This window comes from Panthera leo, chromosome A2 (genome assembly GCF_018350215.1).
Source record: "Panthera leo isolate Ple1 chromosome A2, P.leo_Ple1_pat1.1, whole genome shotgun sequence".
Lineage (NCBI taxonomy): Eukaryota > Metazoa > Chordata > Mammalia > Carnivora > Felidae > Panthera > Panthera leo.
The window spans coordinates 21,198,676-21,216,438 of NC_056680.1; the positions used below are offsets into that span (position 1 = coordinate 21,198,676).

General features: G+C 55.1%; 2 protein-coding genes across 3 annotated transcripts in view; both read right to left on the reverse strand.

Moving 5' to 3' along the window:
• Nucleotides 1–1,173: 1,173 nt before the first annotated feature.
• MUSTN1 (musculoskeletal, embryonic nuclear protein 1) lies at nucleotides 1,174–2,999 on the reverse strand. The gene is made up of 3 exons (XM_042929647.1): nucleotides 2,933–2,999; nucleotides 1,680–1,812; nucleotides 1,174–1,520 (listed from the first exon to the last, which is right to left on the reverse strand). Exons 1-3 carry the CDS (start codon nucleotides 2,939–2,941, stop codon nucleotides 1,414–1,416), a joined length of 249 nt encoding a protein of 82 aa, XP_042785581.1. The 5' UTR covers nucleotides 2,942–2,999; the 3' UTR covers nucleotides 1,174–1,413.
• A 1,591-nt stretch (nucleotides 3,000–4,590) lies between these two features.
• LOC122214447 (store-operated calcium entry regulator STIMATE) overlaps nucleotides 4,591–17,763 on the reverse strand; it is a 54,098-nt gene continuing 40,925 nt past the window's right edge. The window contains exons 4-8 of one of the 2 annotated variants that reach the window (XM_042929645.1): nucleotides 17,197–17,318; nucleotides 12,236–12,348; nucleotides 11,121–11,198; nucleotides 10,196–10,345; nucleotides 4,591–8,338 (exon numbers count right to left, since the gene is read on the reverse strand). In XM_042929645.1, the coding sequence (XP_042785579.1) occupies nucleotides 8,222–8,338; nucleotides 10,196–10,345; nucleotides 11,121–11,198; nucleotides 12,236–12,348; nucleotides 17,197–17,318 (580 nt within the window). In that variant the 3' untranslated portion in view covers nucleotides 4,591–8,221. The other variant, XM_042929646.1, reaches the window with a different exon arrangement.

Sequence of the window (17,763 nt, forward strand, 5' to 3'; positions counted from 1 at the left end):
CAAGCCCTGGGTTGAGGAAGGAGGGTGACTTGGTGACACTTGTCAGTGGGGGTGGGGAGGACGGGGAGTAGCCATTTTGGGGGTCCACACAAGGTTCTGAGGCAGTGACCGGCCCCCAAGGTCCCCTCCATCAGTGGCAGGAGCATCCAGGACTCTGGAGCTGTGTCTCTGGCTGCAAATCAATGTTCCCCTCCAGAAAGCATCTCTGTGCGCATCTATACTGCTTGCCCTTTGGCTCTGAATATGGTTGGGATCATCCAGGGCTTCACACCCGGTCAGCAATCTGAGCAAAGAGCCCCCCACCCCCACCCCCGAGGAGCACGGTGAGCAGGCCCAGGCCCTGCCCCACAGAAGGGCCACTCGGGGCACAGAGCACGGGCCCAGCCTGAAGACAGCTATATAAGGACGCCATGCTGGCTGAGAACGTGGGGAAGGCTCCAAGCAGCCACCCCCACGTGCCCAGGGGACAGGCGGACTTCCGTGTAGGCAGCAGGCAGGACTGCCTATGGCTTTGCCGTCACAGGGGGACAGACTTCTGCAGTCCCCTGGATCTGACAGTTCCACGCACACAGGGGACACTGAAGCCTGAGAACGGAAGAACCGCTCATGAGCCAAGGACCTGGAGTTCTCACAATGCAGGCGGAGCGGTGGGAATGGCGAGGGGGAGGCTCACCCCGAGTCTGAGAAAGGAGCAGCTCAGTAAGCAGACTACCACTGGCCAGAAAGGGGCCTCGACCTGGTTTTGTCTTTAAGGGGTGTGAGCTGGCAAGGAGGTGGTACAAATAAGGGCCCCAGAGGAAAGGGGTTTTGAGGTGACCTGGTCCTGCAGAGCCTTGGTGTCCTTGGAAGCATCTCAACATCCTCTGTGGAAGGCAGGGGGAGGGGTGAGCCTCGGGCCCCCACCTGCTTCACTCTGAGCAGTGTTACTGTGGCCTGTTTTATGCAACAGGCTCCAGCTCTAGTCCCTTTTCAGATGGGAGGGAAAACTGAGACTCAGAAAGGCAGAGACTGGTCTGAAGCCACACAGCTCAGCGCCAGTTCACCACGTCCAAGACTTTCTGGCATGTGGCAGTGGCCGTAATGGCACCTGCCTTATCCTCTGGGACCTCCCAAAAGCCCACAAAGGGTACAGAACATGCCCCACCCCCTACCCCACCTGCCCCTCCCCTACACTGAGCGGCTATGGCTGGTGACCAACTAACACCCTCCAAATGCCGGAGTCACTTGGGCATCCTCTTTATTGTTCCCCAGGTGCTGGTGCAGACTCCCTGGGCTGAGGGACCAGGGCTCTGAGGGATAGGCGGCAGTCCCAGAGGCAGCAGGTGAGAAGGTGTATTCTGGCATAAAAAAAGTTTTTGGGAAAGGCTCCTGCATCTAGGAGTTGACAGTGGCGAGAGGAATGGTGTGCACTTCTTAGCCAAAGACACTCTTGGCAGGTCCAGCTTTGGGCTTCTCAAAGACAGTCTCGGTGCCGGTCCGGGTGCCGCTGAACACCGACGGGGCGGTGGAACCAGCTAGTTCTGTGGGCAGGATGGGGAGGTGTGGGCAGGGGCATTTGTGGGGAGTGCCCCCCCCCCCCCCGCTCAGGACTCAGGAAAGGATGCTGGGAGCCCTCTCCCCATCCCCCCCTCCCACTGACACCTCCCTCCTCCACCCCCACTGCCCAGGAGGATACTCACCACACTCCCGCATGACCTGGTAGGTCTTGGACTTGATCTCCTGGTTCTTGGCCAGGTTCCCACGGGCCCCCTTCAGATCTTCCTCCTTCACGGGGGGGCGCTTCTTCTTGATGGGGGCCTCCTGAGCACCAGCCTTGGAGAGCCCAGAACCTCATCTTACAACCCGAGGCCTCAAGGGTGAAAGCCTTTTCCTACCTCAGTGCCTTGGCCCTGAGACCCCTCTTCTCTGGCCACTGAACTCAAGCCAATTTAAGGCTGCACTCCTCTTCCAGGAAGCTCTCCCAACCGTGCTCCACCCCCACCTCCACGTCTCTCTCTACTTCCCCCACAGACCAGGAGCATGGGGACCCTGGCTACTGTGGCCTGATACTGCCTGCCTGGCCAGGCTCAGGCCTGGGAACGAAGGGCAAAGGGGAAAGGGGCTGGTTTTGAGTGGAGTTTCCTTGGGTAAATTCCAAGATCTGCTCATTGGGTGGCAAGGGGCCCTCAGGGATTGTCTCTCTCTCCCCCAAACTGCTGGCATTTACCTCGTGCGTTTTGCGGTGGGAATCTGGTGGAAGAATCAGATGCCCGTGAAGTCGGTCCGAAGTCAGCACCCACCCATGGAGCAGGTAGCAAGGAGAACCTCCACTTAGCATGCCTTAGCACTGACCTACAAGTCCATCCCCCTCCAGACTAGGGATATTCAGACTCAGTGCTTATCCTACCATTCAACCCCAGGCGCCCAGGAGTCTGAGGCCTCATTCCTTCTTAAGCCCTGGGGACAGGTGCAGGGAATTCCTGGTCCCTGAGTCTGGGCTGGGATCCTGTGGCAACACAGTACACCCCCTGCACCGAGATATATCCTGCTGGGGAGATGCCTGGGGGAAGTTATGCACCCACAGATCCCGCCTGGCGTGCACGCGCATACGCACGCACACACACACACACACACACACACACACACACACACGGCTACAAACGAGTCCTATGGTCTTCTTCACACACAAAGGCAGACACAAATTGAAGTATCATACATGTTGTCTCTACCCTCCTGACAAGCCACAGAACACCACCAAACCCAAGATAAATGGGGGTTTGCCGGCAAGCTGGGGCCCAGCGCTGCCCCTCCTGAACCCTGGCCTCCCAGGGGCTCACAGAGCTTCTCGTTACGCCTGCAGTTCAGCTCAGGACACAACTGTCAGAGGTGACAGTGTCCAGCTGTCCATCCCCACCCCCCCGGCACCAACCCGGCCTGTGCCGGACCCTCCTACCTGGGACATGGTGGGCGTTGTGCGAGAGCTGCTGCAAAGGCTCCCCTCTGGCAGGCAGAAGCCGGTGGAAGAGATCGGGGCAGCGCCAGCCCTCTGGGGCTTATATAGTCCACTTGCCTGCCCCGGAAAGCCACTCCCCTCCTCGATGGGCTTCCCGATGATTCAGGTCCGCACAGCCTGCAGCTTCAGAGTTTATTCTTAGAGATGATAGGGGCTCGCTGAGCACTGCTGCCCGGGGGCCACAGCCCTGGTGGAAAAGGACAGCTGGGGAGACCCGGGGCCCTTGAGAACAGGTGCTCTTATGCAGGCGGGAGGTGCCAGGCCTGGCAGTGCGCAATGAGGATTTATGAGCGTGGGTCCTGGAATGTGTGTGGCAGCCTGAGCTGTCCACCTGGGAGAGTCCATCCCAATGCGGTGGGTGTCCCTGAGGGAAGAGAGGGCCCTGGGCTAGGCTGGACCGCTCTGAGCTTATTTTTCCCTCTCTTTTACCCTTCTATGGATTCCAGAGAAAAGAGACTTTCCATCCTGCACGGCAGCAGAGCAGAATCTTCCTGTGTGTGACACTTGGGAGCACTTGCTCACAGTGAGCACAGCCCCCCATGGTTCACAGGTGAGCAGCTGAGGCTGTGAGAAGCTCGGGGAGCTGCTTCATCTGTGTTTTTGCCCTCTGCCTGGCTCCTAGTGCAAGGGTAGCAAAGGGACAAAAGGCGGGAGGTAAAGTGCCCAGAAAGGACCAGAAGAAAACCTGCTTTGTGGTAAGGGCACCGGTGAGTGTAGGCAGGGAAGGGCACAGAGCCTCTGACTGGGTGAGGTCACCCAAAGGTGCCTGGCCTGACATTTAGGTTGCTGAAAGCAGGTGGGCGAGATCCAAGCCCATTCCAGGCACTGAGCTGTGGAGAGAGGGACAGGCCCAAGGTCTCTCCTGAAGGCCATTTAGCTTTCTGCTAGCTCCTAATAGCCCATCCCTGAAGGGGAGACCCTCGGGGCGCAAGGCAGAATTCTCCACCTGAGATGGGTGTGGGGAGGGGATGTGGGTGGGAGGTTGGCCACATTCCAGCTCCTGGTCAGTGTGTGGTGGGGATTATTTTTATCCTTGGAGGCTCCAGGCAGACAGAACCCCACCAGGCACTGACACTTGGTTATCCGAATACCACTCCACTGCTGTCATGCCTCCAATCTCCCCCTCCAAGTCCCAGGAGGCCAATGAGAGGACTGCCAGGCTCCATCTGAGACCAGCGCTCAGGGGCACAGACCCAGGACTGCAAACGGGGCCGAAAGGCACCAAGGGTGGGCCCAGCCTGGGAAGGGTGCTTTGGCATTGCCCCCAATCCCGCCACCCCAGCTGGCTCTGCCCAGGGAGGCACCTGCCTCCCAGCCCCGTGGCCTTGCTCCTCACCCCTCAACCTCCCAGTACTGCTTGCTCCTCAGGAGGAGGTAAAGCAGCTTTTACTCGCCTTAGCAGGTAAGTGGAAAAGGCAAGAGTACTTTTAGCTTGTTCCCTTGGCAGATTGTGGCTCTGGTGTGTGTCACGAGGTGATGTAGGTTCATTCACACTTGGCTTCCTGGGGGAGAATCTTCTAACTCACTGGGGAAATCTTCTTGACCCCATTAAGCTGTTTCAACTCCAAAGAACACACAACCACAGCCACAAGTGATGGTTTTTTTTTAAAAAAATGTATTAAGATGTGAAACTTTATTGTAAACCATTGTACAATGTTAAGTACATCATCTTCCCTTTCATTTCAAAAACGGGTTTCTGTGAGTCATCACTGATTAAACACCCCCACCAGAAGGGCAGTGGAAATAAGCCACGGTTTGCTCACGTTGGTCTGAGTTCTAAGAAACATCATGAAAAGAGAAATCAAATGAAACCAACCCACCCACCTAGCCAGGAGCTCAAGTAGCTGACAGCCATTGGACCAGAAGTCCCTCACCAAGAGCAAAGCCCTTCAGAGCTGCCAGTGCCGCACAGGGCAAAGCAGAGAGCTCTCCACTCCTGGCTGGAAGTGTGTGCAACATCTCAACGCCAACCCTACACCCTACAAGGTGGCTGCTTTGGCCAATGAGAAGTTCCTAGAGCTGTCTATGTTGGCCTGGCTGTGAAAAGGCCAGTGAGTTGTTGTCTGGAGGCCAGAGTGGGCTCCTGGGCAGCTGACAGATGGGGCCTCTGTGCTGCAGGCCACAGGACTACACTGCCTAGGATTTGAGCCTTATCTTTTCCCTTTAAAGGCATGATAGGACAATACTCGCCTAGGACTCCCTGTTGCCAGGAAGGGGCACCAGTTAAAGCTTGAGGCAGGAGGCCACCAGCATGCTTGTGGGTTAACTAATGGGCCACGGGCCCTTATCTCGAAGGTCTTCTGAGCAGACCAAGAAGCCACTGCGGCCCAGGATCTCACCAACATCCCCCTTTGCCACTGTCCACATGCCACTGACAACAAAAGGAAATAAGGCCAACAATGATTCCTTCCATTGAGATGTGACAGTTTTACCTCATCAGGTTATTTCCATCAGTTACAAGAAACTTGTTCATGACCTTGACTTATAAGCTTTCATCATGCATGGCTTGGCCAAGGTCCACTCTTGGACAGATCAGATGGATAGCACACAATGTCCAGTTGGTGTCTCATGGTTTCTCAAGCACAGTGACACTTGCCATGTGGCTGGGTAAAGAGCTGTACCTCGTAAGGCACCTTGGGGCAGGTGGAGAGGAGACTCATCCCAGGGAGGGAGGGAGGACAGCTCAGGGGAAGTTCTGACCATGGTCCTCTGCATCTGGTCTCTCCTGGGACAGTGTACCACAGAAAAACCCCCAGTGACTGCAGGAAACACTCCAGGGAATACAAACTCTGTGTGTGTGTGTGTGTGTGTGTGTGTGTTATACACCCATGCACACACACACACAGGAAGATAAGGCCAAACAGGCAAGGCCACACTGTCCAGTCCCACACACCACAAGGCCCTCTATGATTAGACACTCATCCCCTAGTCAGCCAGCTCTATGACTGTGGCTCAGAGACTAAAGCCCTTATTGAAAATCAGGATACAGGGAAAAACCACCACTCACTCTCCACCACTTTGTCCCCCAAACCCACTGCCCAGCAGGCACTGGGAAGGGCCTTCGGAAGAACAGATTGTCGAGGCTTACATAACCCCTACTTTCCATCTTTCATGGACTGTGTCTCTCCCACTCGCTGTGCCTGGAGCTCAAGGCTGAAAGCACATCTCTGATTCTGAGCTCAGTAAGGTGCAGGAAACAGCGATGGGCACAGGTTGTTCAGACAAAATGAAACAGGAGGGAAAAGTACAGGGAGCCAGCAATGCCACGAGGGGCTGATGTGCAGCAGGCACAACGTCAGTTCTGGTCTTCCCCAGCACTGATTCTCCAGGGCAGACACCTCACCGTGGCCAGGGACGGGAGGGGGTTAACAGCCTAAATGAGGGCAGAAGCGGATACAGCCTCTAGTCTTGCACGCAATCTTGCCTCCTGCGGCAGATGCCCACTTTTGCAGAGTCGCTGCTCACGGCAGTGACAGGTCCCAGTTCCTCTCAGCCCTCTGGGTCCAGACTCCCACGGGAAGAAGGGCTGAGAAGCCCACTCCCCCTGCCCTGCCCCTGGGTGGGATGTGAAAGGTGAGGCAGGCCCAGGGCTTAACAGTTTGGCTCCCACGCTACAATTCAGACCCAATCTACACAAGGGCAGCACTTTTGTATGTAGGTCTAAAAGGAAGGTTCTGGACTAGGTGGCCTCTCTGCACCTGTCTCACTTCCAGCTCCCACCTTAGTGGTGTAGTTATCTATTCCTTAATTTCTGTGGCTGCCTCTGGGCTGTGACAAAACCCTGGCTGCTCCACCGTGCTGCTTCCACAGTAGGACAAGTGCCCAGGCCAACTCATTCCACTGTGGTCAGCAGACTCCTAAAGCTACGGGGGCCTGTGGCCATGCTGAGGAGTGGGGCCGCTCCCCAGGGAGGGCACATGGGCTTAGAAGCACCTCGCCTACCTGTGGAGGCAGATGGTAAGCTCTTGCACCTCAACCTGCCCCGTCCCCAGCTGCCCTGTATCTTTGAAGGACGTGAGAAACAGTATCACTGGGCAGGGAGGGGTTCCTCAGACTATTGTGCAAAACAAGGGGATGACAGTAAGACAACAGGCAGAGGGCAGCCTGGGAGGAAGTTCCTGGGGCTGGTCCAGCAGCTGGTTCTGAAGGCTGCACCAGTGGGAGGCAAGGAGGCCCAGACTGAATTTTAAACTACAGATTTGGAGGCTCTGAAGAGAGACAGGGAACACACAGGGCTGGCCTCGAGGTCTCAGTTTCTCTGGACACAGACCTCTTAGGCTCTTTTCTTGGTCACATTTAACTAAAACCTCTACCTGCCAGCAGAAAAACCAAGCCACTGGACAGAGCACTTCCTGTCCCACACGCACCAGGGCCCTAGCTCGACCTTCAGACCAGCTGCCTCCCAGTCAGGCCTGCCCTACACAGACTCACTGGGTTTGTTCCTTTCAGATAAGGCTTCATTTCCCTTCCTGCTGAGACCATTTACCTCATCTTATCGCAGATTGCCTACAAATATTCCAAATTAACAAAACTCTTGACTTTTTCTTCCCACCAGTTCACATCTCATGGAAGGCAAACAAACCCATTTCTTTGGGGATTAAAAAGAGTTTTTAAATACAATAGTATGAAAATATAACTTAAAAATATAAAAGTCAACAGCGTACGGAAGACTTAAAAAATCTATGTTTTGCCCATTAGTCCCATAGGAAATAAACACATACTCAAAAAACATTAACACTGTGACAGCTCATAAAACCGGCTTTAGAAATCAGTAGTTACAAAGCCATTTCGAGTAAGAAAGCATTGCAGTTCCAACTTGGTCAATGAGTGACTTTTAGCCCCAAACGTGTTATGTGTCCACGCTCCCAGAGCCTTGCGGAAAGGTTCTGCCCACAGCCTGTGTGTGTGAGTGTTTCCCTCCTCGATGCCACCCAGCCAGACACAGGATGGGGCTTCTGGGTCCCTCACAACACCGTCTGGGACAACGACAGACAGACAAAACGCCTTGCTTGCATATTTGGTCAGTGTTTGTAGTGCAACTGAGTGGGAGCCTCCGGCTGCCGCAAACCCCTCGGCACCGGCCCGTCCTCCCTCTGTCGAGTCACAGTAGTCTGGGAGCGGGCGGAGACGGCAAGAGGGGCGGAGGTAGAAGAGGAAGGGCAGGGAGGAGGGAAGGAAGGACCCGGCAGCCGGCTGGGCCCCCAAACCTGACCCCAGCGCAGGAGTGTGTCACACGGGCAGCCCGAAGCGGTGTTTCTTCTTCTTCGCGGGCTTCAGGGGGGTCAGTCTGCGCAGGTCTTCCTCTACGTCAGACTCCTCCATCTCATCATCGGCCGAGATCAGGATCTGAGGAGGGGGGCGGGGGAGGCACGGTCTGTGTCACCACCAGCGGTGCCTTCTTCCTCTGCCCTCCCTCCACCCCAGCACCAGGGTGCCGACCCCTGTAGGAGGCCTCTGGTCTCGTGTTTCTTGAGGAAAGGGTGATGGGGAGGCCCCTTTACAGAGTAAGACCACCCCAGACTTCACTTACTCTCAGGATATTCACGGGCTACTGAAACCAGCATCGAGTCGACATACCCGCCTCTCTGGAGTGCTCCCCACTTCTCCATCCAACCTCTGGCTGGAACAGAACCCCAGTCAGAGCAAACTCAGGATGACCTAAGGTCATCCTGGCAAAAAAGCCCAATCTTGACCAGGGGCATCACAAGTCTTTGAAGTTGCCTTCAATAAAGCAAAAGCAAACAAAAGAGTCCTCTTTCTCAAGAGGAAAAGAAAACATCTGTGGAGCACATACGAGGCAGGTGGGTTTGAGAGCAGCTGCTTTAAGCCAACTTTGTAACTTGTGAAGACAAAAGGAGCCCTTCACTCTTCTGAATCCCTGGAATGACTCAGCCACGGAGCAAGGGCATCCAGGGCAAACTCACTCACTGCCAACCTGCCACACCACTTGCCTGGCTCCGCAGACCTCTGGGCATCACAGAAGGACAGGGACAGTTGCAGCTGTACAGGGGACCATGAGCTCATGCTCTCCCGGGGGTAGGATGGGGACATCACCTCTTCCTGGACCACTCCCTTGGTGGCTCCCAGATTAAACCTTCTCTCTGGCTCCCGACTGCCTGTACATGTGTGCCCCAATCACAAAGCACCTTGCCTGTCTCGCCGAGACCTTTGCCTGTACCTCATTTCTTGTCATCCCATCCTACCCTGAGGAACACAGGCTGCTCTGGCCATGATGGATTTCACATTGCCCAGATGCCATACCACATGAGCACGACTGCTCATGAGTCATTGCTTCTGCCTGTAGTGCTGTTTGTCATTCACCCAATGTTCACCAGGCTCTTACAACAGGACAGGCCCCGGGTCGGATCCTAGGCACCCCTAGAGAAGACATGGGCTTACCCTCTGTCTTGCTCTTCTACCCAGCTTCCAAAATTCCCTCCAGGATGCCCCCAGGAGTTAAACAAACTGTTCCAGGGTCCTCACAGGGCTTTTGTTAACACCTCAATCTCAAAACGATCAGTCTTACAGAGAGCTCTTCAGACACGTTCACCTCATGCAGTCTGAAGGTCTCTCAGGGAAAATGTCACCTCAGCCATTTCTGTAGCCCCACCCTGGGGGCTGACAAGGCCCTTTGAGGAGGCAGCCTTGGCCTCACCCTGCAGCACACAGAAGTGCAGGCTGCCCAGGGAGTGTAACTTTGCCTCTATGCTCCTAGTTATGACCACCAGTCTCCTCCAAGTCCAAACCCTTGAATGTAGGAAACCTGAAAATATGGGAAGGTAAGGTGCCCTGGGAAGGTCTGGCTACCCCTACGTTTTAGACTTTTCTAGTGAGCTCAGCCAACACTTCTGCTGCTCTGTAGTGGTGGGCAGGGATTCAAACACCTGAATGCTTAAAGGTCAATGATCAGGCTCAGGAGAGTCTGTGCCAGCTTCCCTGGAAGGAAAGGCAGGGAAAGGCAGCCCCTCCCTTCCCTGTCTTCCTCCACTGGCGGAGGGATTGGGGAGGGACTGTCGAGGCCCTCACCACACTGGGTGCTCCACCTTCCTGCCCTGGGAAGGCCAGGGGCTGCAGGGATGGGTCCCTGCCAGATGGAGCTGTCAGCCTCTTCTCCCTCCCCCTGGCTAGTGCTGAGAGGACCAGATGCAAACAGAGACCAGAGACCTCCCTGGGTCGGGTGGTAGCACGGGGGCTCAGCCCTACCTCAGACTCTGACTCCTCGTGGGATGCAGCCCTTCGGTAGCGGACCTTACTCCCATTCCTCGAGTCCTGGTTGGCTCCCCTTTCTTCTAGTTTAGCTTTCGTCCTCCCCTTTCTCATGAGGAAATTGTCCACTACCCAGAACATCAAAGCCTGTGGGGGAGGGAACCTGAGCGTTACTCCGGGATAAGCCGTTTGTGAAAGCAGAGCAGACCCCATCGGCATGCCTCCTACCCGCTCCAGATTACGTCCAGGACAAGGGAAAGAAAACCCTCATCCAGTCCCCCTGCTCTCACAAGCTTTCAAAGAGACACCCACTCTCCACTTCCTTTGTTTCTACTTTCTTATCAGAGAACTGGTAAGAAAGCCCTGGCCCTCTTCACCCCGAGTGGTGGTGACTGATGGGGACAGCCTGCCTTGAGCCTTTGCCTTAGCCACTAACAAGGTCTCTGGGCTCCTGGTTGGGGCTCCTTCCACGGGCTGAGCGGCTGGCCTGCATAGTCGGCCACGTCTGTCAGCCCCAGGTGCCTGTAGCATTTCTTCTCACTGTTTCCTAAGTCTAGCCAGTGTGCTTGTGAGTTTTTCTTGGAGCTCTGTGTAAACGACAGGGATAGAAGCCTGGCATCCTGATCTAGAAATCCTTGTCATGCATGTGGTGGGCCTTGTTGGTGGGAGGTCCCCTGGCAGGGAGGGCAAGACAGTTCCCGGGACCCTCCATCTTGCACAGGGGGCCTGGAGCATGGGGTGTGCCTGTTGAGAAAGCAATCCTGCCATCTTCACGTCTGGAGTGGGGGTGGGGAGAGGGCAAATGCTCACACAGAGGGACGTGGGGGCCAAAAGGGGCTTTCTCTGTCAGACTCTGAACTGTGAATGGGACACTGGAAGGCAGAGAGCACGTGGGGGTAGGAAAATGCAACATGGCACTGACATTGACAAAGAAGGGTACGATCAGCATGACGATGGCCAGTTTCAGGTCTGGGTTTTCAATGGGATTCAACAGGGCCACCTGTAAAGAGAAGCAGACTCCGTGAGGTAGGGAGACACCACAGGGAAGGCACCTGAGGGTGGGGGTGGCGGCACGGGTCAATCCATGAGGCCCTGAGCAGGGCGGCATAGCTTAGACCACAGTCCCCCAAACTCTGATGGGTAGAGCACCTCACGCCCAGGGCTGCACAGCCCGTCCCGAAGTGTGACTGCTAACAAGGCAGGCCAGGGAGAGCACTTGGAGCAGTTAGGGCTTTCACAGCTTGCCCAGGGCTGTGGACTCAGGAAACGTAGTGGGCTTACAACCACACACCAGGAGGCATGGAGGGTGGGGAGGCTTTGGGGAGATAGAGGGAGCGAGGTCAGTGGATGCTCATTACAGACACTAGCAATGAGGCGCCAGGCCGCTTTCTTACAGAAGTCCTGCACCCCAACAACCTCCCGAAGGACAACAGCTCTGAAAAGCCTTGGTTTATTTTCTTAAAAAATAAAAAGCAGATACAAATAAAACCAAAGGAAAGCCAAGTTCTGAGCTACTTGTTTCCAAAGGCTCTTTGGCTGGTTTCATGTGGCCACATGGAGGAAATGGGCACCGGGGCCAGAGGGCAAAGCCAAGGGAACCCTGGGAACAACGTGCAACCAGGAGCTTCCTGTGCCACCAAAGGGCTCAATTAAACCACTGGCAAAGACGGGTGCGTGAGGACATGTGCAGATGTAGAGAACACCCTCCTGAGGGTTGCAGTCATGAGGCCTAAAGACCGCATCAGCCAGTAAGCAATCCGAGGGCAGGGACTCTTACTTCCATTATGTATCCCAAGGCTTAATCTAGAGCAGATGTTTGCATGATCCAAAGAGATGGAGGCTAAGTGGAAAAACAAGCTCCTGCTCTCGACAGGTGGCCCTATCACGTGGAATCCAGGCTGCATTCATGCAGGCAAGAAAGAAAGAAACAACAAATTTGGTTTTCTAATAAGGTTGGGAATGTGTGGGAGGTAGGGGAAAAAGTACCACCTTGCTTGGTGTCCCAAGGAGCTGGTAGAGAAGGGACAAGAGGCAAACCTTTTTCCACTGAAGTATGAGGAGGACGATGAAGACGACAGACTTCTCAAAAATCATGATCACGATGTAAAGAGCACACTGCCCAACCCAGGCTCCACACTGCAGAGGGTCTCCTGTGGGGACAGTGGGTGTGCAGTCACGTGGGGCCCGGACACCACACCTCTGTCCCGTACCCACCGCTGTGAGCCCTCACGCCCCCAGCTCACACCAGAATGCCAGCTCTAAAGCCACTTAATGAGCCCTGAAAGCACCAAGAATCACTTCAGCGCAAGTAGACAAATGTGAGTGTTTTAGACAAAATCAGAGAATTCCTAATTTGGAGATACCAGCGTGGCGTTTCTTTCAAGAGATTCTAAGATATAATTAAAAAAACTAAAGTTAGTAAGTGCTCCCTGCTGGGGCTCGGAGAGCTGGCTCTTTTTGTCCACTGGCAGAGCTGTGTGAAGCAAGACTGCTATTATTATCCGTTGTTGATTTTTCCAGTGACTGTGGTGCCACCCATCCTTTCCTCCATCTGTGGGCTGGCTGATGTCTGTGACTGTGATGGCAGCAGATAACCTCTTTGCTCATCTGCTACCCCCACCTACCCTCCCCGGCTGTCCCTGCCGCCCTCAGCCCTGAAGGCAGAATTCGGACTGGAGGGATTCTGATTCTGTCTACACAGGGCAGCCCAAGACAGCTTTGGCTGGGGACAAAGAAGAAAAGTGGGCAGCCCTCACAGCAAGGGGGCAGCAGTGAGGGGCTGTGCCTTGGGGCTGTGCCAAGGGTCCATCTGTGATCCCATCAGTCACCGTGTTTGAGAAATGGAGAAATCCCAACAGTCCAAGCTGGGGTACACGCAGGCCCTGGAGGGCCTCCAGAATGTTTCAACAGGGACTAGAAGGAAGGGTGGAGGACCAGTCCCAGGGAAGGATCTGTATCCTCAGGGACAGGCAGAACCCACAGGATGGGCCTCCCGGGGAGCCACACATGCCTCCCCAAAGTGGGAGATGCAGGGAGAGTGGGGTGGGGTCCCCCGGGGCCGGCTCTGGGAGCTCTGCTGCACTTGTATGACCACCGCTGACCAGAAGAGCAGGGTAGACGGTAGCTTTTCAGGGGAGGCAAAGGCCCTAATACAGGCAGTGAGAAGAGAACGTGACCCAGAGAGAAGGCACCAGCTTCTCGTTGGAGTCTATGGTTTCCGTAGCCATCCCTGTCACAGGCCCCAGCCCTGCCAGAGCCTGCCAGTGGAAGAGCAAGTGAATGCCTTCACGCAGCTGTAATGGACACAACATCAGGCCATTCCCTTTTCTGGAAAGCCTCGGGAGAAGGGTACAGAAGGCATGCAGAAGAGCCAAAGGGCCTTCCTTTGAGCTCGTTCTGTCTACTTTCACTTTTGGGATTAGATGCAGCTGAGCCAAGAAACCACTTCAGAAGCACAATCCCTCCTAGCCAGACTTTTAATGGAGTTCTGTAATCCCCTCAGTAAACTACATGACCTTACTGAGAAAAGTTCTCAGAAACAACCAATCAAAATATTTGTTAAAAATCATTAAGATTGGAGACAGAGCACTAGCAGGCAGTATCTCTGAATGGGGACTGCCGTGTTTAAAGTCAACAGAACAAGGGGCCACACTTAATGTCAAGAGAAAACCCACTTGCTCTGTGTGTCTGCTCCCTCTGCCCTTCAGCTTGAGGTGACTGACAAAGGGGGACGTGTTTTCCTCCCTCCCCTCGTGTTGCCCCCTCAAAGCTTAGCTGCAGCTGCGGCTTGTTTCATTTACACGCTTTAATAAAAAAACATGGTGGAAAAAAATGAAAAAAAACCTGTGCAAACCTGCTCCCACACGTCCCTTCCTCTGCTGTGTCCGGACCACATGCAGCCCCAGCTGGAATTGGCACATGTGCGGTTTGTTTTTCAGATTTGTTTCATTTGAGAGCCTTTCAGACGTTCCCCACTGTCTCATCGTTTAAAAACAGACACGTCAGGCATTCTCGATGTGTCCTGCTTTTTACCACAATGGACAGCCTCAGGTTCACACATGGGTGTTTTTTTGTTTTTTTTTTAATTTTTTTTTTTAATGTTTATTTATTTCTGACAGAGAGAGAGAGACAGAGCATGAGCAGGGGAGAGGCAGAGAGAGAGGGAGACACAGAATCGAAAGCAGGCTCCAGGCTCTGAGCTGCCAGCACAGAGCCCGATGCGGGGCTCGAACTCACAGACCGCGAGATCATGACCTGAGCCAAAGTCGGACGCTCAACCGACTGAGCCACCCAGGTGCCCCCATGGGTGTTTTTTTATTGAATAAGTTCCTCAGGATAAATCGCAGGAATAGGGGACAAACGGACAGAACATGTTTGTCTCTCAAGGCTTCAGGAAGGGACCATTAGGACAGGGGCAGGCAGCAAAACCCACAAACCACTGGTGCCCCTGGGGCAGAGACCCCACTTTCAGAGCTTCCGCTTGGGGAGAAGCTGCCTGGTCATCTGACTGTAAGCACACCTGTCACCTGGATCTCGTCTCACCCCTCAGGGCTGCGTGGCTGATTCCTCAAGTCCCAGGTGCTTCTCAGCAAGTTCACCCTCTCCTCTAGGGACAAAGGAAGCACCTAGAAAACAAGCCCTTCTTCTTCGCTTAGCTGAGAAGAGAGCTCTGGGGCTTACATGGAACCATGGCCTCAAGCAGTGGGCTGGTCAACAGGTGCAGGAGACAGAATAACAGTCCCACAGAGAGACCACATCCTAGTCCCAGGAACCTGTGTGCGTGTCAGGTAACCTGGCAGAGGGGAGGGAGGTCGCTAACCAGCCGATTCTAAGAAAGGGAGAGCATCCTGCAGTATCCAGGTGGGCCCAGAGTGCTCACAAGGGCACTTCAAGCTGGAAGGAGGTGCTGGAAGGTCAGCGTGATACCGCGTGAGAGGACCGGTTGCGGGCCCCTCGGAGGGAGGAAGGGGCCACGACCAGGCAGTGCAGGCAGCCTCTAGGAGCGGGAAAAGGCAAGGACACGGGTGCCCCCCTAGAGACTCCAGAAGGAACCAGTCCTGCCGACACCTTGACTTTAGCCCAGGGAGGCGCACGTGGGATGTCTGAACTACGACTGTAAGGCAAGAAATCCGTGTTATTTGAAGCCACTAATTTCCCGGTAACTTTTTATAGCAGCGATAGAAACCGGTAACATGGACAGAAACAGAATGAGGTAACATCACATGCGCTGTCCTCCGTCAGCCTAGGGAGGGAGGACTCGGGATGGTCCTGGATAAGGGGCAGCTACATCTGGAGACACCCGGCTTGAAGACTTGGGTTCCTAAATGCAGTGGTGGGAAGACAGGACTGCACGGAAGCAAGCAGCTCAGACAGCTGCTGCCTCCCCGACGCACTGGGGATGGGTGCAGTGCCTGCTGTGACAGGGCCAGCCTGGCCTCCCCTCCCGCGAGTCATCAAGGGGCCATGGGTGCACCTCCCACAGCACTGGTCACCACAGTGCAGTCCAGAGCCCCGCCTTCCGGGACGGGTCTCAGTGGCAAGCAGTGAGCAGCACCGTCCTTGGAGTTGGTGGGAGAGGAGACCCCCCCCCGGCCCCGCCCCACCTCAGCTGTGCACTGGCTTGCTGTGTCACTTAACTTCTCTGGGCATGAGCCTATAAATGAGGATGGCACCGCTGTGGTCCGAGTGTGTCCTCTAAGCTGAGGAGTCATGACTCGGGGCTTCTCAGAAGCCTTCTCTTGAGCCACAGGAGCACACACTGTGTGTCAGACACTATCTTTAAGTCCATGACTCACCAGGCATTGAGTAACGGGGCTAAGAAAAGCCCTCCCCTGAGTTCATCTCCCCTCAATGGAGACAAACAATTACTTAAGATTTCTAGAAATACCCAAGGCATTCAGAGCCAGCTCCATGAATCGGCTCCTTTTACATGTTGGTGCCTTGTGAGTTTTCAGTCATCTAGGAGTGACCGGCCCTGAGGCCCAGACCCAGGAGCTCTGTGGAAGGTATGAACAGGAAACAGAGTGGAGGTCCAGAATTCCTTCCCTTCTGTTCTGTGTGTGCCCCTATGTGGCCAAGGCCCCGCTGATGCTGTTCCCACTGAGACCAGGAGCTCCTGCTCCCAGACAGTAGGGACCAGCTATGAAGGTGGTCCTGAATTCCCAGGGTGTGGCAAGGCCTGAAGGAGGCACCTGTCTCTGCAGCCCGGCTCAGGCCACAGCCAGCCGCTTCCCTGGGAGTACGAAGTCGAAGTCAAGGGCAATGTGTTTGTGCTGGGAGATAGCCTCAGGGGAACTTCCTGCCCAGGCCATTGTCCCTGGGGCCTGAGGAGAGGGGGGTGGGTCAAAGATGAGCCAGCAGCCAGAGGTCACCTGTTTTAAGCCACGTCTCTTTGAGGGAGGATGCACCTGGTGTCCCTGGCAGCCGTATGTGCCAGAAACCGGTGGGGGCCAGCCTACTGTCAGGAGACAGCAAGGCAACTTGGCCCCAGGGAGAGGAGAATCCTCCATCCTGCCCCTGCAGCCCCTGTAGTGAAATGGCCCAATGGCAGGACAAGCACAGACATGCGGCACAAAGAGGGCCAGCTCCCTACTGAGCACCTCCCAAACCAAGAGCTGTCCCTTCTCTAACGAGGTGGGCAGGCGGTGTGTACTCAGTGGGAAGCTCGGCACAGTGAGGTGGCCTTACAGCCAGCAGGTGTGGCCTCCAGTGCCCTCTGGTGGAAGAGGCCAATGCTGTGGCTCTCCCTGTGTCCAGGGTCTCTTGGCTCCTGTGGTCTAGTGGCAGTGATGTGCGTACCTACCCACCTCAGACGTGTGGCACTCAGATACCAGCAGGGGACCAGAACTGGCCCCACAAGCACACAGAGGAGACAGTCACCGGCTCCTGAACCCTTGAATCCACTGGCCTGGAGGGCTGTATGGGACAAGGAGCAGAGCCCCCTCTAGGAAGCGCCCCCCACACTCCATACGACGTTACCAATGTCCGTGCTACGTTACCATATTCGCCAAAACGCAGAGACTCCCACTGCTGCCACTCCACCAAGACGCTGACAGCACGCACGCCCACGTAGATGAGCAGCATGCCTACGGTGGCGTCCAGGAGGAAGTTGATGAGGTACCTGGGAGGAGAGGACATAGCAGCACTGTCAGGAAGCAAGAGCCCCTGGTGGGCCAACTTTAAGCCTGATGCCCTGGTACTTTGGCCTGTTCTGGGGCCCGTGCAAGAGGCTGCGGGGCTCACTCCCAGGAACCCCAACGAAGCCTCCCCACGACAGTGTGCTGACACTCATCAGGGACAAAGAAACTTAGAAGACCTCAAACACTCCCAGCAAATAAAGACCTCTCATAAGACAGAGTGCCTGGAAACAGCAAGGGAGTCAGCAGGGAAACAGAACTTAATTCAGTAAAAGAAGTCTGTTCCATGACACTGTTCACATCCTGACGGTCCAGTCCACCCAAAGCCCTGAGACAGTGCTCCTGTTCCAGGTCAGGGCCATGTGGCCCTTGTTCATCCCCATATTTCAGATTCAGAGCCTACCATGGAGGCAAGTACAAGTACTTCTA

Coding starts and splice junctions, on each gene's coding strand:
- MUSTN1 (XM_042929647.1), bottom strand. Junction 1,521..1,679: donor CCAGGTCATGCGGGAGTGTG/GTGAGTATCCTC, acceptor TCCTGCCCACAG/AACTAGCTGGTTCCACCGCC.